General features: G+C 52.9%; 1 protein-coding gene across 12 annotated transcripts in view; it reads right to left on the bottom strand.

Annotated features, from left to right (window-relative positions):
• The window catches only part of ATP11A (ATPase phospholipid transporting 11A), a 199,689-nt gene that overhangs the window by 92,462 nt on the left and 79,343 nt on the right, over positions 1-27,884 (bottom strand). For all 12 annotated transcript variants that reach the window (XM_063651176.1, XM_054447021.2, XM_054447022.2 and 9 more), the window contains exon 2: positions 6,763-6,885. In XM_063651176.1, the coding sequence (XP_063507246.1) occupies positions 6,763-6,885 (123 nt within the window). The remainder of the gene's footprint in view (positions 1-6,762; positions 6,886-27,884) is intronic.

Below are 27,884 nucleotides of genomic sequence, written 5' to 3'. Positions count from 1 at the left end.
CGCCTCCCAGGTTCAAGCGATTCTCGTGCCTCAGCCTCCCGAGTAGCTGGGATTACAGGCACCCCCCCACGATGCCCAGCTAATTTTTGTATTTTTAGTAGAGACGGGATTTCCCCATGTTGCCCAGGCTGATCTTGAACTCCTGACTTCAGGTGATCCACCTGCCTCAGCCTCCCAGAGTGCTGGAATTACAGGTGTGAGCCACCTCGCCTGGCCGGGCCTTGCCATATTTGAATGTTACTGTACAGCTTTGGAATTTGAAACCACCTGCACGATTGCTTTATTCTTTTTTTCTTTTCTTTTCTTGAGACAGGGTCTTACTGTGTCTGTCACCCAGGCTGGAGTGCATTGGCACAATCTCGGCTCACTGCAACCTCTGCCTCCCGGGTTCATGTGATTTGCTTGCCTCAACCTCCTGAGTAGGTAGGAATACAGGCGCCCGCCATCACGTCCAGCTAATTTTTTATTTTTTGGTAGAGACAGGATTTCACCATGTTGGCCAGGCTGGTCTAGAACTGCTGACCTTGTGATCCACCCGCCTCGGCCTCCCAAAGTTCTGGGATTACAGGTGTGAGCCACTGCACCCGGCCTCAATTGCTTTATTCTAATCAGGCACTGAGGGCTGCAGCTGAGCCCCATGATGCTGTGTAATCTCTATGTTTCACAGAGTAAGTTATTACTGCTGACCATTACTATTGTCAAAAGGAGGGTTATTAATTCCTGGTGATGTCTAACAAGAAAAGTGAAACCCCAATGAACTCATTTAAATGGTCATGACTGCACTGACACAGCAGTACCATCGGGATAAAATAAACTGAAATGAGCATTTTATTCTACACATTAGAGCGAGAAAGCTGACAATGGTGGCCAGTTATCCTTTGCTCATCGTTGTTGAACTGTAAAAATATAAATATTTGCCTGGGGACACAATGTAATGTAACACTGGGCCCTTCAACTGTGATACAATCAGCAGATGTCCTCAATCCTGGGAACTCCTGGCGTGAAAGCCACAGCATAGAACCAAGTGGTTTTCCTCCTGCAGGAAATCTGGGAAAACCGAGTGGTGCTTGGCACCTCTCTTCACCTCCAAAGACACCATGCATTTTGCTGAATGACACGGGACAGTCATTCTTTTCATTTCTCACTTGTACAACAGATGCCATAGCCAGAGTCCACAGCTGCCCTGGCTCTGATTTTGGCCCTGAGCTGGAACGCCTCACTAGCGTCTGAGCCTCAGGTTTCCGCCTGCCTCCTGTCCCTTGTGGAAGCCAGTCTCTGTTTTTTGTTACTCGCCAGCAGTGTGGTGTGCAGACAGGGAAGAGCATGGCCTCACCTGGCCTGCCTCTGGCCTCTGGCTGCGAGACGAACCCGGGCACTGTCCTCTGCCAGCAGCCCAGGCGCCCGCAGGAGCACCTGCAAGCTGTCTGAAGCCCCAGCTAGTGTTTACCTGAACACGGCTCCAGCATCACGGGGCCCACCTGACAGTCCTGAAAAAGGCGGGGACACTGGACACCCATCTGCTTGGGACAACGAGCCACGCGCATGGAACTGAGGTCACTCTTTCGTTTATGACCGGGAGGCAGGGATGCAAAACACAGAAAATTATGCCAGGACAGTGGATTACTGATGCTGGAAATTCGTGAGCACCCAGAGGGGCTGTTAAGAAAAGCACCTCTGGACGGGCATGGTGACTCACGTCTGTAAACCCAGCACTTTGGGAGGCCGAGGTAGGCGAATCACCTGAGGTCAGGAGTTCAAGACCAGACTGGCCAACAACGGCAAAACCCCATCTTTGCTAAAAACATAAAAATTAGCTGGGTGTGGTGGTGGGCACCTGTAGTTCCAGCTACTTGGGAGGCTGAGGCAGGAGAATCACTTAAACCCGGGAGGTAGAGGTTGCAGTGAGCCAGGATCGCGCCATTGCACTCCAGCCTGGGCACAGAGAGAGACTCTATCTCAAAAATGAAAAGAAAAGGGCCCCTGGCTCTGCGGAAGGAAGTCCAAGCCCAGTGCCAGACTACAGGGGCTATATCCTCTTTTGTGGCCTCATGCACATGACTGAGCTCTAAGCCTCAGCTTCTTCATGAATACGTTGGGAATAATCAGTATTGGTGGGCTTACAGGGTTGTTTTAGAGATTACATGATATAATAAACATGGAAATCATTTATACAAATATAAGTCATGAAAACACTGGCTATACCTACGAATTGCAGAGGGAATTTTTCCTGCCCAATTACCAGAAGGATTCAACTTTCTTGAAGGCATGGAGGGACAGTATAGGCTAAGCCAAGGTTTAATTCTGTAGCCTCCTGTGGGCAAAGCTGGGAACCATGTGAATTCTGTGCCCCGAAGTACAAACCTGGAAAAGGAGGCACGCAGTGATCCGTCACTTTCTGGAGTTCAGGATTCCCCATGTGGGGGGTGCAAGCAAGCCTGGGGGAGCTCTGCACAGCACAGGAAGCAGGGAATGGGGAGTGCTGGGCTGTCATTTCGGGTTTTGACACTGCCCAAAGTCTCTCCCCCAAGGAGGAAACAAACGCTATCATCGCCGATCACAAGTAACTGCACTTCCGTCAAACAGATGAGAAGTTAAAAATAATCCGACGGCATTTTCATCCTCTATTACGACTTCTTCCGTGACAAAGGCTTTCATCCTTTGATTTCATAAAAGCAAAGTTGCTGAGAACAAGCTTCTGTGGCACTTAAAAAGTCTTAACTACTAGCATTTCTTTTTTTTAGGTAGAAATCATTTCCTCCGCCACCCCAGGAAAACATAGATACGTTATCACAAATGTATTCTCCAAAATCAGTCGTAAACTTATGTCTTACAAATTAAACGGCATTTTTTTTTTTTTTCACACATCCTGAGCTGTTAAATGAAAACAATTACGAGTCATCAATTCCAGGCTTGAGAATTCCACTTTGGTTTATCTGGATCGAGGTTACTGTCAGGCCAGCTACCTGCCTAGATTCCAGATTCCAGCCTTTCTGAAGGCCTTTCCTTCCTGAGTTCCATTAGCAAAAGAGGTTATGCTGGACGTAATTTTCCCTTGAAATTATACAACCTCATCCACATGAAACTGAGACTAAGCTGCTAATAAGATCTCAATGCATGGGCGGATTTGAGAGCCCCCTTCTGTCCTCAGAGGTTGAGATGAAAGGGGGCCAAGTGCTCTCTTGGCCCCGCCACGCCCTCCATCTGCGCTCAGACGTCGCTCCTGAGAGCCTGTTGACCCCGGTCTATGCATTCCTGAGCGAGGGCTTCCTTGTAGGAAGGAGACACGGCTTCTCAAAGGCCCTGGAAACCAGCAATAAGCCCACAAAACCCATCCTGACAACCTGCCCACCGCAGGGCTTCCCGGATCAGAAACTGAAGAGACCTCAAGGGGCTCCAGTTCCACCGGGAGCAGCGGAGAGGAAGGGCCCAGCCGAGGGGGAGAGAGGGTAGCACAGAGCCAGGGAGCAGGGCCAGGCGGCGCAAAGCCACCGAGGCCACTGCCTGCAGGGACGTCTGAAACGGACAGTAGGAAAAGGACAAAACTTGAATGATACAGCAAAGGGGTCAGGAGTGGGAGGCAGAAATCGCCATGCTCTGTCATCTCCAAAACCTCCATGGGCAATCACAGGAGTGCAGCTTCCCGCCAGCCCCTGCCAGGGGGACCAGGACCCTCCTCCGACGCCTGGATTGAGCTCTGCTGCTGCTGCTGGTTTCTTCCCTGTGGCCCCACACAGCATCCTCATCTGCAGGGAGAACGAGGCACGTGGGGCTGTCGGGCGAGCTCTGCCCCAGGAAGGGAGAAGCCAGCTCCCAGGGGGCGGGCTGGGTGATGCCTTCACGGCCCCTAGCTGGCTCAGATGAGCCACACTGTACAGGCGGTGCCAACTGCGGTTCCACACGCCCATCACCCATATCCTGGAATCCTGCCCTACAAGTCCTCAATGGCGCCGCATGTGGACACCTGGGTGCTTTCTGCCTCTCTGTACCTCTGGGCCGCGCAGGCTGAGTTCTAAGCAGTACGTCTGGGATTTGTTTTGGGCTGGAGGGTGGGGGGTGGGTGAAGTACATATGAGCTTGGAAACCATCTTCAGTGAGCTCTGCCTGAGACTGCGTCAACTTTATAAGTATTACCACTGCAGAGACAATATTTTGGATGTGATTTCTCATCAGTACATTTCTCCTTCCATGAATCATGACTGGGAAACCACCCACAGCACTTACGTGGTTGGGACTTTGTTTTTCGGCATTTATATGTCCTGTTTCTAGAGGTTAAAGCTATTAAAATTTTTTGTAATCCTGGAGTTACAAATTAAATAATCCCATAAAAAGGCTTTGAAAAGGTGACCTTTTCTGTTGTAAAATATTCTTTAAAAATGTGCAACTCTTCAAGAGCACATAAATAATTAAGAACCACAGGGGTCTACATGCCAGGACGCTTGAGTGTGAATTAAGTAGGTCCACCACAGGGGTCTACACATCAGGACACCTGGTGTGGATTAAGGAGATCTATCGCAGAGGTCTACACATCAGGACACCCAGTGTGAATTAAGTAGCTCTACACAGGGGTCTACACGTCAGGATGCCTAGTGTGAATTAAGTAAGTCTACACAGGAGTCTACACATCAGGACGCCTGGTGTGAATTAAGTAGGTCTACACAGGGGTTTATACATCAAGATGCCTGGTGTGAATTAAGTAGGTCTACATAGGAGTCTACATGTCAGGATGCTGGATGTGAATCAAATAGGTCTCCACAGGGGTCTACATGTCAGGGCGCCCGGTGTCAATTAAGTAGGTCTATCACAGGGGTCTACACGTCAGGACAGCCGGTGTGAATTAAGTATGTTTATCACAGGAATCTACACATCAAGAAACCCGGTGTGAATGAAGTAGGTCTACACAGAAGTCTACACGTCAGGACACCCGGTGTGAATTAAGTAGGTCTACCACAGGGGTCTATACATCAGGACACCTGGTGTGAGTTAAGTAGGTTTATCACAGGGGCCTATACGTCAGGACACCCAGTGTGAATTAAGTAGGTCTACACAGGAGTCTACACATCAGGACACCTGGTGTGAATGAAGTAGGTCTACACAGAAGTCTACACGTCAGGACACCTGGTGTGAATGAAGTAGGTCTACACGGGGGTCTATACGTCAGGACACCTGGTGTGAATGAAGTAGATCTACACAGAGGTCTACACGTCAGGATGCCCAGTGTGAATTAAGTAGGTCTCCACAGGGGTCTACACGTCAGGACACCGGGTGTGAATTAAGTAGGTCTATCACAGGGGTCTATACGTCAGGACGCCCGGTGTCAATTAAGTAGGTCTCCACAGGGGTTTACACATCAGGACGCCTGGTGTGAATTAAATAGGTCTACAGAGGAGTCTACACGTCAGGATGCCCGGTGTCAATTAAGTAGGTCTCCACAGGGGTCTACACGTCAGGACGCCTGGTGTGAATTAAATAGGTCTACATAGGAGTCTACACGTCAGGATGCCCGGTGTGAATTAAGTAGGTCTCCACAGGAGTTTACACGGCAGGACACCCGATGTGAATTAAGTAGGTCTACATAGGACTCTACATGTCGTCAGGATGCCGGGTGTGAATTAAGTAGGTCTCCACAGGGGTCTACGCATCAGGACACTCGGTGTGAATTAAGTAGGTCTCCACAGGGGTCTACGCATCAGGACACTCGGTGTGAATTAAGTAGGTCTCCACAGGGGTCTACGCATCAGGACACTCGGTGTGTATTAAGTAGGTCTCCACAGGGGTCTACGCATCAGGACACTCGGTGTGAATTAAGTAGGTCTCCACAGGGGTCTACGCATCAGGACACTCGGTGTGAATTAAGTAGTTCTTCACAGGGGTCTACACATCAGGACGCCTGGTGTGAATTAAGTAGGTCTCCACAGGAGTTTAGACGGCAGGACACCCAGTGTAAATTAAGTGCGTCTACATGTGAGGACACACGTGTGAATGGTGGGCCGCCACACGCATCCCCATGTGCAGCCCGTCCATGCGTGTGCCTGTGTTTAGCTCATCCATTTTGAAGGACAGTGAAGATAAACGGAGTCTGAACACAGGCACATACGTTCCGCACCATCTGGAAAGTACAGTTTACCCCGTGTTTAATGGCAGCAGCTAAATTTCCACCTTGTTCTTAAGACCCGTTTCCAGGTCACTCTCTGAACGTGGGAAATGTGTGTGCACTTCCACGCTCCAGTCCATGGAGAGAAACACGCTTTGTTTAGACCGCGGCACTCTGCTCGTGCTTCCTACGCTTTGCCTGGGCTGCACCTTGTGAACAAGCTTAAAGATTTCCCCCCAGGTTTTGCTGTCCAGCCTGCGTTTGTTGGCTTTTTCTCCAGGGTGGCTGGTATCGTTTCTACCTTACTGGCACTGAGACTCTGGCCAGGGTGGCCCACGACAAGCACATGGCCAGGCGCCTCAGAAGTGGGACCTGGGTGGGGTTTGGATCCTGGACTTCAGACCTGCACTGCCTCTGTGACACGGTCACCCAAGAATAGAGACACTGAGCTGTGAGCCCTGGGCAGGTGGAAAGCCTTCTGTGGGCAGTCACCGGGAGGGAGAGAGCAGCACCCTCGGTGAGGTCCTGATCCAAAGCTCTTGCTGGGGGTGGCTGGTGGCCGTGACAGCAGGGCCAGGAGCAGAGCTGGTCTTTGAAACTGAGAAGCACTAACACCCCCTGGCAGCTGCTTTTTAGACACATCATGGACACTCAGACCCAAGCCAAGTTACCTTGGACGAGACGATCCTGTTGTCTGGGTATCTCTGTGGGATGTAGGCCTCTGCGCCCGGAGGTGGCTCCCTGTGTCCCACGTAGATGGTCCTGCTGTCCACCCAATTCTCTTCTCCTGCACACTGCGGAAAGGAGAGCAGTGTTAGGCAGCTGCTTCAGAACCTGCATCAAAGGCTCTTGCCCAGTGTTGCCTTGAGGCACGTTCGTCGGAAGGGAGACCTGTACCTGCTGCTGAAAGCATCGTTCAGGGCTGCAGGGAGATCTGGGGCCCAGCACCCCAGGCCCGAGCCACCCTGTCTTACGCAGCCCTCATGGGCCAAGGTCTTCTGGTGAGCACCAGGAGGGTCTGCACTCCTGTGAGAGCCACACAGTGAACTCCAAAGCTGACTGCCAGTGGAAACAGCTCAGGGCGTGTACATAAGAACAGAACACGGCCAGGCGCGGTGGCTCACGCCTGTAATCCCACCATTTTGGGAGGCCGAGATGGGCGGATCATGAGGTCAGGAGATCGAGACCATCCTGGCTAACACGGTGAAACCCCGTCTCTACTAAAAAATACAAAAAATTAGCCGGGCGTGGTGGCGGGCGCCTGTAGTCCCAGCTACTCGGGAGGCTGAGGCAGGAGAATGGCGTGAATCTGGGAGGTGGAGCTTGCAGTGACCGAGATAGCACCACTGCACTCCAGCCTGGGTGACAGAGCGAGACTCTGTCTCAAAAAAAAAGAACAGAACGTGTGGCCAAATTGTAAGGCTTCCAAAACAGAAGAGACAGTGATGTTGGGAAAGGTCTTTAATGGAAGAAGACAGACAGACTATGATATTGGAGTAGAAGGTGGGACTCGACTCCAGAGGTGGGGCTTGGACACCGGACCAGATTGAAGACTAGTGAAAACAGGGCTGGGGCAGAGGCAGCTTTCCATAAGACATGGCCGCTGTGTGCCTGTCAGTTTACCATTGCCATGGCAACAGCCAGGAGCTGCGGCCCCTTTCCATGGCAATGACCCTCTGCCTACAAGTTACATCCTTCTCCTAGAAATTTCTGCATAAACCACCCCTTAATCTGCATGCAATTAAATCTGCCCTGAGCTACTCCTCTCCGCCTGTGGGGCAGCCCCACTCTGCAGGCGCAGTCAGGGAGCTGTAGCCTCTTCAATAAAGCTGTTTTCTTCTGCCTTCTGCTTGCCCTTGAATTCTTTCCTGAGCAAAGCCAAGAACCCTCCAGGTTCTTGCCCCACTGTGGGGTCACCGGCCCTGCATCTGCAGATGCCTAAGAGTCGCTCAACCCTGCTGGGTGTCAGGAACAGGAAGGCTCTCCTGCAAAGATGACTTAGGCCTGACCATCTCTATATTACTCAGAACACTGTATTTGGAGGAGTTAAGGAAACAGCTCTCACAAGAAATATTTCAACACTCAGGCGGGCCATTTGATGTCAGCACTAAAACCACAAAAATACCTTAGCTCGTAACGGGAAATCCAAACCCCACATCTGAATACGCAGCCCTGGCCATGGCCCTGAGCCCACCTCAGAATACGTGGCCTTAGCATGTGGCTCTCGTCCCATGCCCCAGTTCTCTGAAGGAACTGCAAGACATTAGCCTTTCTGGGGCATGAGAAACACAGCTGAAGAGGAGACGGAAGCCTCCTCCATGAGGTGAATGCTGGTGCGATGGGACGGGAAAGACGAGCAGGCACTGCCATTGAAGGGCTGACCGGGCCACTCCTCGCCGCAGGCACAGGGACAGTTTCCCACTGAGCTTCTCACCCGTGAGGGGGACACCAGCACTTTCTCAGGGTCCTGGAGCATGAAATGAGGCAATGGGAACAGAACATGGCCAGGGGCCCGGCCCAGCACAGACACTTGTAAATGCTCGGGGCCAACTCCTTTCTTTGTGGGCTGCCCCTCAGTGCTTCAGGGAACTCTCATTTTTTAAAGCCAAAAAAGGCAGGCAGGGCCTGAACAGTCTGGAGTCCCTGTCTGCGTGGTGCTCTCGTTTATAAACCTCATGGGGCTGTTTTTGGACTTGTTTATGTTATCAGCTCCTCTGCTCCTCTATCAACCTCTCAGAGGAAGTCTTTCCACACTGTCCCACCCAGAACATCCCGGACAGGAGCTGTGTGAATGTCTGCACATTTGCTTTAATAAATTCCATTGGTAATTCACCTGCAATTTCTTTTATTAGGACTCAGCTTTGCAGAAAAGTCTAAGTAAAATAACGGAAAGAGACCACAGCAGTCCCCGTGTGCCCCAACTGTGTTTTCAGAGATGTTCGGCTGAGACTATGAACCAGTGTTTCCACGGGGAGCCGAGGCTTCCACACTCCTGGGGACAGACGTACACAAGGCAGCCACCAGGCCAGGGAAGAGCACTCCACCCTCAAACGAGCCAGACGCAGTTTTCCTTCCCACAGCCTGGCTGCCCCTCCCCACGAGGAAGGGCCTTCCTCCTCCGGGACTGGGTCTCCCTGCCTGACGGGGGCCTTCCCTGCTGTCTCTATTTTGTGGTGAAGCTAACAAACCTAAGGGATGTGGACTTTAAAAGCGTCCTAAGAGCTTCATAAATAAACTGCTGCCTATAAAGGCTAAGAAAAGACCCTGGCTCCTTTGTTTTCACAGAACATAGCCAAACAAATGTTTCTCATTCTTGTGCAATCAGGAAATTGCACTGAATAAGAATATAAGTGAACCAGAAAAAGAGAAAAGCATACAGGTATCTTTTAATACAAAAGTGAAAATCCTAGAAACTTTCTTCTACGCTTCAAAGACAGCAACTGAATTTCAGGAGTGGCCACGAGCCCAGACACTGGTTTGGAAAGCCAAACGCTTCCCTGGAGCCGTGTGGCATTGCCCACGCCACAGCGAGCCCACGCTTCCTGGCCGCTTCCAGCCAGCAACAAAGGGACCCTGTCTCATGGAGGAACGATCAGGATGAATGGATAAAGTCCACTCCATAGTCTCAACACCGGCGAGCAGACGTTTATCATTATATAATTACATCAAAAACAACTCAGATACAGCCCAACAGTGTAGTGGCGTTTAAACTGCCACAAGTAGGAATGACTATTTTTGTCTGTGCCATGGCATCAGAAAATAGGCTGCCTGCCAATGTGCAGTGGGCCTTGCCCGGCAAGTGGGCGGCCTTGCCTGACGGCCTCGTCAGCGTAACAGACACCAGACTGGAACAGGAAGGGACCTGAGGCCATGAGGTCACTTAGACGGCCTCACCCAGGGCATCAGGAAGGCTGGAAATGTACGTGTCTCTTCAGGTTCACACTTCAAACCAAAGGGAGCTCTTTGTGTTGTATACGCCACAAATGTTCAAATTCTTTTTTTTTTTTTTTGCAAAGTGAAGGCAAGTTTATTAAGAAAGTAAATGAATAAAAGAATGGCTACTCCATAGACAGAGCAGCTCACAAATGTTCAAATTCTAGGAAGACTAAACTGCCCAAAAGGAACAGAGCCAAAAACACGCTGGACCCCCAGAGGATGCAGACACAGTCACAAACAGCGGCCTGGGGATAGGGCACCCGGTCCCTGCTGCTCACTGGCTCTGTGGCTGAAGAAACAGAGCCGAAAACACGCTGGACCCCCAGAGGATGCACACACAGTCACAAATGGCGGCCTGGGGATAGGGCGCCCGGTCCCTGCTGCTCACTGGCTCTGTGGCTGAAGAAACAGAGCTGAAAACATGCTGGACCCCCAGAGAATGCACACACAGTCACAAACGGCGGCCTGGGGATAGGGCGCCTGGTCCCTGCTGCTCACTGGCTCTGTGGCTGAAGGAACAGAGCTGAAAACACGCTGGACCCCCAGAGGATGCACACACCGTCACAAACGGCGGCCTGGGGACAGGGCACCCAGTCCCTGATGCTCACTGGCTCTGTGGCTGAAGGAACAGAGCTGAAAACACGCTGGACCCCCAGAGGATGCACACACCGTCACAAACGGCGGCCTGGGGATAGGGCACCCGGTCCCTGATGCTCACTGGCTCTGTGGCTGTGGCTACCTCACACCACGTGTCTCTGTCAAATGTTGTCAGCAGCGACATGAAGGGATAAGGAGGCCCAACCTTCGTGGTCCTCCCAGCCCTAAGATTCTGGTTCTCTGTACAGTTAGCAACGAAAACAAACTCAGGAGCCTCAATCATGTAACTTCTGAACCTCACCAGTCTTGAATCCAGGGCCAGACATCCTGTGCATAAATGGGGCATAGACAAAATGGGGTCCCTGGTGGGCACAGTAGCTCATGCCTGTAATCCCAGCACTTTCGGAGGCTGAGGCAGACGGATGGCTTGAGGCCAGGAGTTCAAGACCAGCCTGGCTAACACGGTGAAACTCCATCTCTACTAAAGAAAAAAAAAAACACAAAAATTAGCTGGGCATGTGGGTGCCTATAGTCCTAGCTACTTGGGAGGCTGAGGCAGGAGAATTGCTTGAACCCGGAGGAGGAGGTTGCAGTGACAAGACGGTACCTCTGCTCTCCAGCTTGGATGACAGAGCGAGGCTCCGTCTCAAAACAACAAACAAAAGACGGGGTCACACCACACGGGGCTGTTTTCAGGATTCAGAGTAAAGACACGGGTAGTCGGGAAGCTCTCCAGGGCAGGAGGACGGAGACCCCAGCCTCTCTCTCTCTGCATTCCCAGACAGGATCAGCGACACAGCTCAGCCAGCCCTGTGCAACTCCTCCCAGCAGAACCCACCCACAGCCAGAGGCTTCCATCAGCAACGCAAAGCTGAAACCAGGCACCAAACTGTCTACGTCAAGTAACAGGTTTCCTAATGACTCATTAACAACCCATGGTCCAAACTGCACTGAGAAAGCCACGTGGCATGTCCCCTGGAGGGCTGGCATCAAGTTCCAGTTGAAGTAAAAATCTACCCTGTGCTGATGGGACTGACCATAGGACACAAACCGACCAAAGGAAACATCTTGAGCAACTCTTGGAGGGGCACAAAAAATTCGGCGAAAAGGTTCACGGCTGCGCTGTTCATGGAAGACAAAGGTGGCAGCCTCCAAACGCATGTCCACTGATGAAGGGATACACGGAAAGGAAGCGCTGACTCCCACAGCAACACGTGTGGGGACAGAAAGCATCCCGCGTGTGAAGCAACACCGTGTTCGCATGTGAAGCAACACCGTGTTGTGAATCCATTCTGAGGAAATGCCCAGAAAGGCAAACGCAGAGACGGGGGCTGCTGGGGGCTGGGTGAATGGCTGCCGATGGCCCCTGCTCGGGGGATGAAAACCTTCTGGGTTGGAAGGTGGTGGTGGGTGCACGACTTCGAATATTTTCCAGTTGGAACCAACGGATTGCATGCTTTAAAAGGGAGGATTTTACGGTACGTGAATTATACCTCAGTAAAAGTGTTATAAATATTTTTGCCAAATGAAAGGCACGCTGGTTTGCACACGAGATCATTATTTCCACACTGTCTCATTCTAGAAACCTAACAGTCATCCTGGCATCAAGAGATATCACTCATCTGTACAACTACCACCATCAAACTTGCTCTGATTTTCAGCTTGCCTTTGGTTTAATGCTTTAATGACTCAAGTGATTTTCTTTACTACCTTAGAGGAAAAAGTCATTCTTTTTTGTTTTTTCTTTTTAATGCGACAGAGTTTTGCTCTCATCTCCAAGGCTGGAGTGCAATGGCAAAATCTCGGCTCACTGCAACCTCTGCTTCCAGGTTTAAGCAATTCTCCCGCCTCAGCCTCCCTAGCAGCTGGGATTACAGGCAAGTGCCACCACGTCCAGCTAATTTTGTATTTTTAGTAGAAATGGTGTGTTGGCCAGGCTAGCCTCGAACTCCTGACCTCAGGTGATTCACCCACCTCAGCCTCCCAAAGTGCTGGGATGACAGGCGTGAGCCACCATGCCCGTCAGGAAAAGTCATTCCTAGATGTCAGAAGTGCTTCTCTGTTTCAGTCTTCCCTGTAAATTCTAGAAACTTAGATATAAAGCTCTTCCTGAAAATCTCCAAGGAAGTGAAAACTTTTACTTTTAAACAATAATTAATTACTTTTTTTAAAGATGGGGTGTTGCTGCCCTGTCCCAGCTAAAGCACAGCGGCTACTCCTCACTCCAGCGGCTACTCCTCACTCCAGCGGCTACTCCTCACTCCAGCTGCTACTCACTCCAGTGGCTACTCCTCACTCCAGCGGCTACTCCTCACTCCAGTGGCTACTCACTCCAGCGGCTACTCCTCACTCCAGCCGCTACTCCTCACTCCAGCGGCTACTCCCTCCAGCGGCTACTCCTCCCTCCAGCGGCTACTCACTCCAGCGGCTACTCCTCACTCCAGCGGCTACTCCTCACTCCAGCGGCTACTCACTCCAGCGGCTACTCCTCACTCCAGTGGCTACTCCTCACTCCAGCGGCTACTCACTCCAGTGGCTACTCCTCACTCCAGCGGCTACTCCTCACTCCAGCGGCTACTCACTCCAGCAGCTGTTCACAGGGACAATTACAGTGCACCGTAGCCTTGAACTCCTGGGCTCAAGCGATGCTCCCTGTGCAGCCTCCCAAAGCACTGAGATTGCAGGCATGCCACCATGCCCCAAATTACCTCAACTTAGAATGTATTTCTAACTACTTCAGTGTTTTACATCCAACTCTGAAAAGAGTTACAAGGTTTTGGCCCTGTTGCCATTCTTACACAACATAACTGCATGGGAGCCGGAGTGTGCCGGGGCTTTCAAAGCCACTGACCTGGACGATCTCCTCTCACAGAGCCGCTAAGCTCAGCAAACCTCTGCCTACTGCACCTCACACACTGATGAGAGGCACGTGGAGGCCGCAAGGCCTCGGGGCCTCCGGTGAGCTTTCTGTCCACCACATCAGCTGCTCACCTGGCTGCTAAAAAAATACATTTTTGCAAAAGGTATGTGTGGTATGATGCTAAACATGCCCATCTGTCTCATTTCCATGACTCACACGGAAGACCGTAGAAGAAGGAACAGGAAGGAGTGCCACAGGGTTGGGGAAACAGGAAAATGGACCCCAGCATGCCTTGCAGAGGTGCCCGCACATGGGCTGTGCCTTCTTCCGGGCCAGGCCCAGGCCTCTCTGCACAGGGTGCCATAAGAGCACCTCCGAGAGGAATTCCACACCTGGAGTTGGGGCAGAAAGGCACGGTGAGCGGCATGTGGGGAGTGCATGGGGAGGGGGCGGCAGGGCTTCCCGGCTGCATGGAGCCCACAGGGGAGGAAGTCTCACGTCCCTTCTCCTAATATGTGCGCTCAGGACACGGCACTGCACAGCGTCCTGGCAGCCTTCCCACCCACCTTCCAGCAGAAGGGGGCTTCACAGAGGGGCAGCTGTAACCGCATAGCACAGGAGCCTCAGAGAAAATGTCACTACAAATTCCGTCAATGCAGCTACCTGGGCAGCCTCCATGGCTCCTTCCCTTAATTATTATATTATTATTATTATTTTTTTTTTGAGACTAAGTCTCGCTCTTGTCCCCCAGGCTGGAGTGCAATGGCGTGATCTCAGCACATCGCAATCTCCGCCTCCCAGGTTCAAGCCATTCTCCTGCCTCAGCCTCCCAAGTAGCTGGGATTACAGGTGTGTGCCACCACACCTGGCTAATTTTTGTATTTTTAATAGAGATTGGGTTTCACCATGTTGGCCAGGCTGGTCTCGAACTCCTGACCTCAGGTGATTTGCCCGCCTCAGCATCCCAAAGTGCTGGGATTACAGGCGTGAGCCACCATGCCCAGTCTTAATTATTTTTTTAAAGATAGTTTTGACATTTGGGATTGATCCACTGCTGCCTGAAAACACACAGTCTTTGTGCACGTGCCTGGCAGTGTGGCTTTCTGACAGGTGCCAGCGCCTGAGCTTGGTGGTGCCTGGCAGTGTGGCTTTCTGACAGGTGCCCAGCACCTGTGTTCAGTGGTTGAGGAAAATTTCCCCAAGGAGCAAACGCCCCTGAGGCCACTGCCACAGGAGCATGAACTCTAAACCGGCGGTGCAGAGAGGCTCAAGGGACTAGACGCTGCGTTTCAGAAGATCTATGATGCGACACTCTCAGTGTGCACCACAGCATTTGGTCAGATATTAATCCCAGGCCAGGAGCTGGAGCCTCTCACCCGACAGGTCATCTCGGCCAGTCGCGGGGGCTCATGGCTGTAATCCCAGCACTTTGTGAGGCCAAGGCGTGTGGATCACCTGAGGTCAGGAGTTTGAGACCAGCCTGGCCAATATGGCAAAACCTCGTCTCTACTAAAAATACAAAAATTAGGCAGGAGTGGTGGCATATGCCTGTAATCCCAGCTACTTCTACTTGGGAGGCTGAGGCAAGGAGAATGGCTTGAACCCGGGAGGCAGAGGTTGCAGTGAGCCAGGATAGTGCCACTGCATTTCAGCCTGGACGACAGAGTGAGACTCTGTCTCAAAAAAATAAATAAATAAAATAGAATTTACTATCACTTCCCATTTGACAAAGCGCGACACCAAACCCAGAACCATCGCCACGCAGGCCAGAGCACAGCGTGCAAACTCACACCCGATCAATTATCCAGATGGTTTAGGCAGCGTTCAGCGTCACACAGGACAGACACCTGCCTTTTGAGGGGTGGCATTGACCTCGCTGGCCCTCTGACCCTCTCCGCATTTCCCCGTTAATAAAGCATGGAAAGGAACAGGGCAAGGGAGAGGACGGAGCAGGCGGCATGAAGGAATTTGCTCCAATGCGCCCAGTCCAGGGATGGAAGGAGGGTCTGGGATCTAGCCTGCGCTTTTGCTCACACACAGGACACACTAGAGGGGCTGTGGGGAACTGTCAACGATGTGGCCGACTCAGCAGCCCCGAGGTGTGCCTTCACGCAGACGGGCTCACTTGAGGACGAGTAACAGATGTCAACATGAATCCCCGTGGAAACAAACGACGGCCACCAGAACAAGCAGCAGTGGCCACGGACTCCGAGCCTGCAGGTCAGCCGCCTCCACGGGCTCCCAGGGACTCCAGCCAGGCCAGGGACGTGGGAAGGAGTCCAGGGAAGAGGGCTGGGAGGGCAGCTGTGGGCCTGACGGGCATGGGCTCACGCCCGGGAGGCGCGGCATCCTGTGGGGCTGGCAAGGGGAGAAGGGGACAGGGGCATATTTGCTGTTCTCTGGCTGACCCCAAGTTGGAACTGGGGGCAGAAACTAGGTTGTCATGAACTAAGTCGCCCCCGCCCTGCGCCAGGGCCATGGAGGTGTGGGCTGGGCTTCCCTGGTCACAAGTGGCTCAGCCACTGTCCCTCTTCAGGAAGGATGACACCTCTCCAGATACGCCCACTCACAGGCGGAGGGGGGCATTATGAAATAATTCAAACATGCAGAAAACTGGAGTAAGGAAATAAATCACCCAGATTTCACAAATGTTAACATTTTTGCTATATTTGTACCAACCAATTTTTTTCTTACAGAAATAAATTTAAAATATAGATTTTTATATAAGTCATTTGAAAGTATTCGCCTCCTTCTTTTTAAAAATTCTGGCAATGAGTAAGTAGGAGAGGAGAAAACTGCAGTTACCTAACACCCCTTTAGAGAAGGCATGTCCTGGAGGCCTCAAGCTGCTGGGCCAAAAGCACCCTCAGGGAGGGGTTCCTCCTGTCAGCGGCCCCCTGACTGTGGAAGCCCGCCTGTGTGCATCCCATGCCTCCCGCTGTGTGGTAGGAAGGAAGAGGATGGGGCTAAGGCAGAGTCGGATAACGAGCCCTTCAGCAGAGAGGGGCGCTGTCTGCGGCAGCTTCACAGCAGAGCTTCACGCCATGTTCTGCCAACCCCACTGGAAGAAGAAACACCTAGAAGCTATGCGGCCAGCCCATGGGTACTTCACCTGCACTTCAAGGGCCTGCCTCAGAGCAGGGAAAGACTGATAAACTGAGTCACACCAAACGCTGTTAGCTCTCTAAGCCAGTGCAAGCAAGGCCCCTGCGGGGAACCCACTCGCTGTCCCTCAGACGCCACATCCGAGGTACACACTGCAGCCTGCTGGCCTTGCCGCCTGCCCCGAGGAAGTGGGACCCACCGAACAACAAAGCCTCCATTCACCAGGGTCTTGCAACTCTGCAGCTCCCGTGATGGGACGAAGGTGGGAGGAGCTGCTCACACACACAGCCTCGCACGCCAACGACGCTTTTCACCGATGCCAGCAGACGTGTGTGTTGCTTAGCCAGTCTGACATACACAGGGCAGTGATAGGAAAAGGACCAAAGGAAAGAGCGTTCATTCAGACCCTGACCCAGAGACCCAGGGCTCTCACACTCTGAGACTGTGACCTGGGATGAGAAATACGTTGTAAGTCACCATGCAGTCCGGGCTGTGCGTGCAAACACAGAAAGGCAAAGCCTCCCCTGTCTGCTCAGTCTGGTCCCCTGCTCTGGTTCTGCATGTCTTTCAGGGCTGCTTTACCTCGAAATGAGCTGCAACTGTGATCTGGTACACGTCTTTTGTGAGTGGGTGCAGCATATCGCACATTTGCAATTTGTAAGTTGGAATCTCACCCTCCCCTGAGAGTCCCTGATTAAAATAGTTGCTGGAATGGGATCTATGTTCCTCTAAAGTACCATCATCTCCCATTTCTCCAAATATAATAAACAGGGCCCAGGCTTGACATCTTCTCAAGGGCGTCACCCAAAAAGACATGGTCCTCAACCACCCTCTTCTAATTTCTGCAACTGGAGATACCGGAAGCTTTGATGTAAGACACCTGGCTTCCAGTTTAGAACAGATGACTTACGAAACCTGGGAGGCATCAGCTAATTTTACAAGTAAAGAAAAATCCTAGCACCAGACCCAAGTAAAATTTGCTTTCATAAAAGTTCTGTTAAAAAACGAGTAAAATCAAAATAGCCTGCAGTCTATCCTTTGTATTGGACACTTCCTAGAAGGCTGCAACCTTTGGCCGCAATGCTTAGCCAGGTTCTCTCTCCAGACACAGGAGGGAATTCCTAGTTCCCCTTGAGAGACGGACAGGAAGCAGTGAGGCAGCAGGCACTGTGTTTGAGGAACTGAGGTTCTTTGATGCCTCCCCCTGCTCTGTGAGTTCCTCCAGGACCCCTTCTCTTCCCAAGGCAGCAGAGGCACAGGCAAGACTTCCCTGGGAAGGCACGAGGTGGGGTGGGGGGTGGAGGGTGGAGGTGGCGTGGAAATCCCGCACAGGTGCACCTCTCCACACTCCGTGATGCGCGTCACCCACAGACGCAGATCGCCACTCACGCAAGCGGGGCGTTGGCGGCTGCCACACAGAGGGCACCACGACTAAAAACACCGTGTTCCGCTGCAGGCTGCATGGAGCCCAGTGCCACAGCTGCTATCGACAGTGTTGAGGAAGGACCAGTTACCCAAAAGAGCACAGGAAAAAAGCTGTTTCTGCAGACAAAGCCCTGGGCCTTTTCTGGGACCCCCATCCGCCACAGGGCGGCACGTTTACAAAAGGGCTACAGCTTCCCAGAGGTTCAAGGATTCCCTTCGTTTGCTTTTTCAGAGGGCAGGGAGAGTGGGGAAGGACTCCTGGTCACTGGCTGAATGCCCGGCATCGGCTTGGGACCCGTACAGCTCGGGAAAGCAAGACTCTCCTGTGGGAAGAGAAAGGCATGGTGGGTTTGGTCGATACAGAGAGAGGCGGCGTTTCCTTTGGTCAGATTAAGCAGCAAATAAATTAAAATACATGAAAACAGAAGGGCAGGGTGACACCACGCAAACTGTTGCAGGCCAATCCAGGCCACCACTAAGCGGTTTACAGCCTGCACTCTGTTCTGGGGGCGGCGATGCTGGGGCAGGGCAGAGCAGGAGGCGCCACAGCTCATCAGAACCCAGAGGCGATGAGAAACGGCCTCATGGCACCCTCTGGGGAGGGAGATGGTCGGGCCATGGCCTAGGGCAGCACGTCATAGGCCACAGCCCTCGGGGCTCTGGGAGGCTCCTGAGTTCCGCCCAGACAGAGATCACCGTGGGCCAGGCCTTCCCTGTACGGATCACGTGGACACACTCAGGGTTCTTGGGCTTTCATGGCAGAGCCATTCCCTACATGCAGCATCCGTGATCAGATGCCAATCATAAACGATTCGAGATTATACCTGGAATATATACAGAATGATTCAAACTCAAAAACAGACAAGGCGGAATTTCTCTAGAGACCTGCAAATGGCCAAAAAGCCCAGGAGAGGACGCAGAGCATCCCTGGTCACCAGGGCAATGCGGGACGACCCCGCCAAGTGGCAGAGCCAGTCGCAAAGCCCCAGGCTGCTTGACTCCATCCACAAGAAGCGTCCACACGGGCAAATCTGCGGGCGACAGAAGGTGGATTAGCAGCTGCCCAGGGCTGGGCTGGGGCGTGACGGGAGGGGAGCTGCGGACAGGGCTTGGGAGCACCTGGTACTGGGCATGGGGTTTCATTTGAGGGTGATGAAAATGTTTTAAAATTAGATTGTGGTGATGTTGTGTAGCTCGGTAAATATAATAAAAATCATCAAATTGTTTAAGTGGGTGATTTTATTATACGTAAGTTATATTTCAACAAAGCTCTCTTCCTACACACTCGCAACAGGCTGAGTACTGCTCACTGCCCTGCTTCCAGCCACATGGCCCTACCGCGGCCACTCCAGGTGAGCACCCCTCACCGCTGGAACCTTCTACCTGCTCGTCTTCTGCACAAACATACGCTTCTCTCAATTTTCGTGTAAGCAACATTTTTAAGGTTTAGTTTTTATATATAGTATATAGAGCACTGTTGACGTAATAAACTCCATCTTAGAAAAAGACTTTGTTTTACATCTCATAGGGCACTTTGCCAACAAAGATAAGGTGATTTGCTTAATAAACAAAAAAAATAAGACAGTATTCAACCAGATAAGGATACAAAAAGCACTCAGTTCTCATGGGAGGACTCTGCCTCAGCCGCTGCCGCCTCGCAGTCACTTGTGATAAGAACTTGGCATCTGCCCCGCAGGCTCTGCCACCTGAGTCCTCCTCGAAAGACCACGGACCACTCCGCCCAGCCCAGGGCTCCTGGTGCCTGCTTCACTCTCCACCGGACTGGTTCATTAACGCTTCCTCCGATCTCCCTTTTTCTCTTGATTTAAATGTTACGTTGTTTGTTGTGGAGTGTTTATAACATTTCTGTATTGATTAGGTATACTATTACTATGGTTTACAACACTGACTGACGTGAGGAGTGGCTTGAGCCTGCATGCCCGCGGCCGGGACTACCCGAGTGACGGGAAGCACCAGCGGTTCCCAGCTTTTGTGACTGAAATAACGTCAACAAAGGCCTCACACTACGGAAAGACACAAGCGCATGTGGACCTGGTTATCTCTAACCTTGCACTACTCATGACAAATAGTGTCTCATAGTGGGTAAAAGTGAGCCCAGTAAGTTTCCAAAGGACTATGCCTAAGAAAAGAGAAACTAGAAAAAAAAAAGAGATTATTCTCAAAGTAAGACGAGAGAAATGGCTGAGGGCAAGCACCATGCAGCTGTGTCCTCCAGATTTAACCAAGGGGGCAACTCCTCCCACCAGCGCAAATACAGTCACCTGCGCCCGTCCCAGAACCCAGCAGACACATCCGGGCTGGGTGGGATTCCAAGGTGTCTCTGTCTGGTGCACGCCGTTCCTCCCCTCGTTGCCCCAGTAAGGGCAAGATGTTTCCGCATTCAAAGTTCAATCAGAAAATCGCTGGATTAGCCGAAATAACCAATTTCCACCGTGGGTCATGCCTTCACCAACCTCACCATCAACTCTGTTAGGGTCTGGGTTGTGGCTGCCAGAGTCAGGTCAGAACGCATGTGGGGACAAAGGAGATTTTTTAAAAATAGGCTGAAAACCACTTTTAGCCAAGGTTAGACACCTAATGGAAGTTTCACATTTCAGCTGAGACAAACAAAACCTATTAGCCGAATTACACCGCGGGGCAGAACAGAAGCAAGCCAACCAGCCTCAATCACTGGATCAATGTTTACAGGGCGATTCTCCCTAATGGCCGGTATTCAAATGTAGAGGTATCCAGTGACACAGCGACTTCTTGTTCTGCCGTCTGTTTACAGCTTCAAACGGCAACGTTTCTTGTTTGATGGTCAGAAGATCGTAGGCACTTAAGCGTTTCTAAAAATAGGCTTCCTCCTGACTCCCCATCCCTGCCTCCTCGCAGTCCAGGGAAGCGGCGGGTGGAGCCTGTGCCTCCCCGGTCTCTCAGTGGCTCCCGGGGGCACCCTGGCCCCTCCGGTGGGCGTGCGGGCCTTGCTCGGGTGTAATAAACGTAAACAAGCCCTCCGCAGGTGGACTGCGTTTCCACCGCCCCATGCTGAGATGCGTGGTTCTCTCCCACCTTCATCCCGGCATGCAAGCAGGGTCTGGGGTCTGGGGTGAGGCTTCACGTGGGCACGCCTGTCCCTCTGTCCTCCTTGGTCTGAGCCACTGGCATCTGCTGGGGCAGGATCAGAAGCTCCACTGGTTCTCCCCACTCTCGTCACACTCATGGTAACGACTGGATTTCTCTCCTTCCTTTTTTCTTTTTTTTCCCCAAACAAATCTCAGGTATTTTCAAGGCTCTCGGTGGCATTTTCCTGCCATGAAAATATTTTTCGCACAAAATCACTTGGGTCACAATGATCCACAAAAGCACAGGGACGTCCCTTTGATCTGGAAACACAGTCGACCTGGGAAATGTGGGGTGCCAGCGGACCTAGACCATAGTTTACTGGGTCCAGAACTGAAATAAAAATATAAATTCTCACCCCAAATCATTCTTGGCCTACTCTGGATTGCCTAATTCTGATAGTTCGCAGCAGTGGGAAGAAACACAGAGCTTCCTAAAAGTCCAGACCCGGGAGACACAGAAGAAAAGAGCCGGCGACCAAAGCATCGCTTGGAGCCCACAGCACGTCCAGGATCGGGGAGTGCAGTTGGAACAGACTCCGCAGGACTCCTGAAATGCAGCAGGAGCAAACATAATGCTGATTTCATGCGATTCACCCTCCACTTTTGACAGGAGTACGTTTCTGACCAGGCTGCCTGTGAAGCAGCAGCCGTGGTTAACGTGCGTCCATTTACAGCTGCGTGGGATGGCATGCAACGTGCTGGGAAGCGATCAGACAGACCTGGCTTCCCCGCGGCTCTGAAGCTGGCCTCAGCACGGTGCCTTCACAGTGTCTCTGTCGGGACAGAGACGCCTCTTCACCACAGGGCACCGGGCAGGCTCACCCAGCCCTCTGCAAATCAGTGCTAGAAATCAGCAGCTTCCCTTTAGACTCAGGCTGGTGCATTCCTCATGGCCACGTGTTTCTGCCTGTCACTGAGGCTCATCTCACCTGGAAAACCAGGGTGGTGTTGAGGTTCACATGACTGAGCTATGGGCCAGCTCTGGGGAAGCTGGGAGAACTATAAACTCAGGCATTAGAGTTTGAGGCCAAGGTCCCTGCTCCAGTGTGCAGAAGAGAACCTGGTTTTGGCTCTGGCCAAAGAGGAAGTGCAGCAAAGAGGCCACAGCTGCCAGGGACCCGGGTCACGGGCGCCTTCCGTTCACCCCCAAACGCAGTGGGCAGAGGGTCACAAGCCACTGGCCGGGACAACCATCCTGGGAGCCTCAGGGCCTAGGCTGTGCTGCACCTGCTGTGCCTCTGAGCCTCAGAGAGGAGGGCGGGGCTGCAGGCATGCCGTGGGGCCGGGAGGTCCTGTGCCCGGTTTGGAGCTCAGCCCTGGCACACGCTCAGGGGTGTGAGTGGTGGTGCTGACTCAAGAAGAGAAAGGCAAGTGGGGGAGGCCAGGCGTGGGGAAGGGTAGGAGCCTGGAAGGAGGAGCCGGGGGGCAGCCCATGGGGCCCTGTCATTGCTCCCGTCTCCCGACTTGCAAACCTTCCCCCCATAGCAGTTCCACCCCCGACCACAAACACCTCCCCATCAATCACAGAAATAACCAACTTTCCACCGTGGGTCACACCTTCACAGTTACTAACGTCACAGTGCAGCCTCCACTGCCCGCAAGTCAACTGCAGGTGAAGACAAGCACGCCAGGAACCGGAAAACAGGCCCAGCATGAGGATGAGCAGCAACTCCGCCCTGAGGACCAGGCGAAACCAACCTGCAGGAGAGACGCTCAAGCCTCAGCATCCGACCTCCAGATTCTTCCCAAGCCACCGGAAAACACTGCGTCACCCACGAGCCCAGCAGGAACACCGAGAGGTCGCTGCGTTTATTCCCCACGACTGAGTCCCTCCTTCTAAAGATGAATTAGCCAGAAAACTAAGCAAGCATATCCCAATTCACAAACAAACATATTAGTATACGTGTCGCCTTTTAAGTAACGGAAATTATATACCTTCCAAGTGCAGAGGATCACGAGCCACTGGCCGAGACAACAAATGCATTGTAGGCATATTTCCAAAATATTGAATATATATCTAATGAAGACAACTGCAGGACTGCGAGTCAGTAATTGGATAACAGCATACACAGAACAACTCCAGACACCGGGGCGGTTCAGCTGGCGACAGTCTGCGAATGCGCTGCCTGAAATCCGGCAGGCACCCTGGATCCCCGAAGCTGAGACTCCACCATAGGGATGGTGCAGCGTCCGCTGGAGAGGCTGAGGTTGCCCCACAGCCAGTGTCCGACGCCAACTCCACAGAGAAGAGGCCGCAGAGGGCAGAAGTGAAAGCGAAGACGCTGCTGGTGGAGGTGGAGGCGGGCGCCTAGGGCTGCCTCTTGTGTCCCGTGTAGCCCATCACAGGGCCGCCCTGGCAGTGGCCGGGCTCCACAGAGTCTTGGGAGGCCGGAATAAAAGGAAGCACGGCTATGAGGAAGTCGGAGGAAGGCAGAGAGGGAATTCCCAGAAGCAAACAGGCACTTGGAAAACCTTCAGGAGAAACGAAAGAAACAGGAGGACACGGATCCCAGGGGTGATGGGGCTGGCATCGACCAAAGCCACGACCAAGCCAGGCCAGAGAGCAGTGACCAGGGAAGGGCGTTTCTGTGACCAGCGCTTGGTGGGGAAGTGAGGAGCCGCAGGGGGTTCCCCAGCCAGCAGCGAAACCACAAGTCCACGAGCCACACCTGAGTGCTGCGGGGGGTCCGCACACAGGCACTACCACCGAGCGGGTGACAAGGATGAGCCTCAAGTCAAGCCCACCGCCACAGATGCACTCGCGCTCGGAGTCCTAGACTAGAGCTCTGAGAGATTTCAGAGTTTGCAGTGTGGCTACTGATATCATTGGCCAAGTGGGGAAAGTAAAGGTAGCAACTTTTTATTATGAGACTGGATATCAGAAGAATGTCCTCTCTTCAGAGTAAAAAGAGTCACACACACCTTTCAAAAGCCAGTTATGTGCAGATGATCAGACAGTCACAGATATTCTGTGGTTAGGCAAATAGCCAGGCTCCCAACAGCACCCCCACATCCTCCCCACCTTCCTACAGGGGCCAATACCCCCACATCCTTCCCACCTTCCCACAGGGGCCCCCAACACCCCCACAGCCTCTCCACCTTTCCACAGGGGCCCCCAACACCCCCACATCCTCCCCACCTTCCTACAGGGGCCCCCAATACCCCCACATCCTTCCCGCCTTCCCACAGGGGCCCCCAACACCCCCACAGCCTCTCCACCTTTCCACAGGGGCCCCCAACACCCCCACATCCTCCCCACCTCCCCACAGGGGCCCCCAACACCCCCACATCTTCCCCACCTTCCCACGGGGGCTGCCAGCACCCCTACATTCTCCCCACCTTCCCACAGGGGCCCCCAACACCCCCACAGCCTCTCCACCTCCCCACGGGGGCTCCCAGCACCCCCACATCCTCCCCACCTTCCCACAGGGGGTCCCAGCACCCGCACATCCTTCCCACTTTTCCACAGGGGCCCCCAACACCCCCACATCCTCCCCACCTTCCCACAGGGGCTCCCAACACCCCCATATCCTCCCCATGTTTCCACAGGGGCCCCCAACACCACTACATCATCCCCACCTTTCCACAGGGACCCCCAACACCCCCACATCTTCCCTACCTTTCCATAAGGGCCCCTAACACCCCCACAACCTCCCCACCTTCCTACAGGGGCCCCCAACACCCCCACATCCTCCCTACCTTCTCACAGGGGCCCCAGGCACCCCCACATCCTCCTCACAGGAATCCGTGTTCAAAGCCTGTTTCCTGCAGAACTGGGCACCTGCTGCAGCTTTCAGCACAGTGAACGTGGAGGGAAGAGGCAGACTCCCTCAGGTGCTCTGCCCCATCCTGGGGGATGGGCGGGAGCCAATGAGGGAAACCCTCCCCCTTCCCCTTCCCTTACAGGGAGACTGATGCAAGCATGTGACAGTGGCCCTGCAAGGACCCTGACCCCAGAAGACATTGCCGGGGCAGTCGCTGACCTGAGGCTGCAATAGAGATTCAGCCGGGACGCCCCTTCTGGACGCAGCTCTGCAGGGAGGAGAGTCTGGGAAAAAGAGGGTCCCAGGAATGCCCTGTGACAGCCTCTGGGTGAGGGGCTTCTCCCTCCAGCACGGGTGTCCAAGGGAGATAATGCAGTTATGGATTCTTACTTTTTGTTTCTGGTTGGGCTAGTAAAGCCCCTTACTCATCCCTCTTCCGCTTATTACTAGAGACAGAAATGAAAAACCATGGCTTCAGGCTGCTAAAAGCCTAAAACAAAAGAAAACAGAAAAACAACAAAATAAGGCAGGTTGGACGACCTTGCAAGGAGAGGCAGAGATCGCCTCGTCTGAAGAATAAGAAGTCTGATTCCACCACCGTTCCTTCCTCAAGCAGGTGGGCACATCGAAAGAAGAAGAAGTCCGTCTCCACCACCGTTCCTTCCTCAAGCAGGTGGGCACATTGGAAAATGCTGCGTCAATTTCTACAACCCGTGACAGGGGGATCCGCCCCTGACTGTATCCCAAGAATCCACACTCGTGAACTAAAACTGCCCGTGGTCAGCTCAAGGATCAATGCTGGACACCGGCCTGTAACGAAGCTGCAGCTTCAGAACGGGGAGGATCCTGGCGGTTACATCTGCTCAGCGCTGTGAGGAGAGCGGCTGCTTTACGGGAGTTCATTACAGAAAATCGTTTGTATTGTTGGTTTATTAAGCTCCGCAGCGAGAATTGTTCATGAGTGTCTTTCAGATCCACTGCAGCACGCTCCAGTTAGTCAGAGCTTTCGTTCTCAGAGACACTTCCCCACACCTAACTGGAATATTTAGCCCCTGAGATATTTTGTTCAAAGTGAATCTAGTTTTCAAATTGAATGGTTCTTAGGTCTCTCTCAAACCCGTGACTCATTCAAAAGATCAACCCTTGTTCTCACCATGAACACTGACTGAACGCTTCTTCCTGTGTTTGAAGTTCACTTAGACAATCTCAGTACGTTCTCCCTTGCTCAGAGGCCGCTTCTTAATCTTAACCGTGTCCCAGAGACATGCTCAGAAGAACGTGGAGTGGACAAGGAAACGGGGCTGAATTGGATGGAGTGAGGGGAAGGGAGCAGAGGCGGGGCCTGCCCGGAGGAGGCTGCACCAGTGAGACCACGACCCCCCCAGGCCAGGACCAGAAAACAAGGCAGGGCGGGCCTGGGGTTCCAGGCATCCTCAGAAGCCTCGCGGAGGATGTGCCTGGCTGTCAGAACAACTCGCCAGGCCTCCAGGTCACAGGAACTGCCCAGGCCGCCCCTGCAGCTCCTCCTCACCTCTCCTGTCTGTGTCCACACATGAGACTGGAAGGCCCAGGAGGAGAAGCTTCCAGAGCCGGGGGGGCAAGCCAGCCACTGTCAAGGAACTTTGCTGGCTGGGAAGCACTCACCCCATCTCACTGAAACCCTCAAAGTCGCCAGGCAGCAGCTAAGGAGCAGGTGCCGTTCAAAGGACTTGCAAGAAAAACGTGTGGTGGGGAGGCCGCCAAGATGTCCCCGCCTTGCCCCAGTGCCCATAGGATCCTCCTCCAGGGATCCGAGTGAGGCAGGTGTCGGTGCTTCTACCAGCCCAGACTGGTAGCGCCCTGAGCTAAGGAAAGAGGTTGGCCTGTGGTCAGAGCGTGATCACTATTATTGATCTTCTGGGATAAACAACCAGGCTGTGGACATTCCGTAAGAAAACGTGCCTGGGTCCCATTCACCTCAGTAGCCATCCAGTGTGAACGCAGGACTCTGCACTTCCGGCCCACTACAGCCCCATCCCCAGGCAGACCCACCAAGGGGACACAAACCCTTTGAATGTGGTGACTTAATGCACAGCCTGATGCGGGGGGCACGTCGCCAGCTTCCTGGGCTTCCAGGGCCTCTTCGGCTCCTTTAATGCCATCCCTGCAGCAGTCACAGCCCACAGGCCCCACCTGGGACTCTGTCTGGATGGGAGGCAGGCTGGGGGCTCAGCCCAGGCCTGGGCCTTCCAGACAGAGTTCTCACTGCCCTGTTCTGCTCATCACCAAGAGGACTTCTAACCCTGACAGACCCAGGAGCCCCTCCATCAGGAAACAAATATTCCTAATGTCCCCACTCCATGAAATCATAAGGAACAGGGCTACCTGCACCAGTAACTTCTACAAACCACTACAGTGCACTGTCTGTGAAGGACAGAAGGAAGCTAAGTCATGATAAACACTCAAGCATGAGCCTGTAAGGAACAGGCTGGGGCCCTGAAGACGTCAGAGGTGAAACGTCCAGGAGCGATGTCACTGTTAATGCAGAGGCACCACCGTGCCAGGATGCCTGGGGTTGGGGTTCCATCCCCCCACACAGATACTCCTGCCTTTACGGGGTGCCAGGACGCCTGGGGTTGGGGTTCCATCACCCCACACAGATATTCCTGCCTTTACGAGGGGCTACGGCCAAAGAGGGCTACTGCAAGCTGTGACTTTCCAAGATCGTAACAACTCCTGGTAACACTCCAAACAAAACATGTAATCTCTTTCCACAACTTAAGTTTATACCAAAAAGTATCTGAAATGGGTCTCAATCAATTTAGGGGTTTATTTTGCCAGAGTTAAAACCATGGCCTGTAACACGGCCCCAGGAGGTCCTGAGAACGTGTGCTCAAGGTGGTTGGGGCACAGCTTGATTCGACACATTTTAGGAAGACAGAAGCGACCGGCAAAGACATAAACCAACACAGGGAAGGTGGCGTTGGTCTGGCCTGGGAAGG

Source organism: Pongo pygmaeus, chromosome 14 (genome assembly GCF_028885625.2).
Source record: "Pongo pygmaeus isolate AG05252 chromosome 14, NHGRI_mPonPyg2-v2.0_pri, whole genome shotgun sequence".
NCBI lineage: Eukaryota > Metazoa > Chordata > Mammalia > Primates > Hominidae > Pongo > Pongo pygmaeus.
This window is presented reverse-complemented; position numbering and strand designations above follow the sequence as displayed.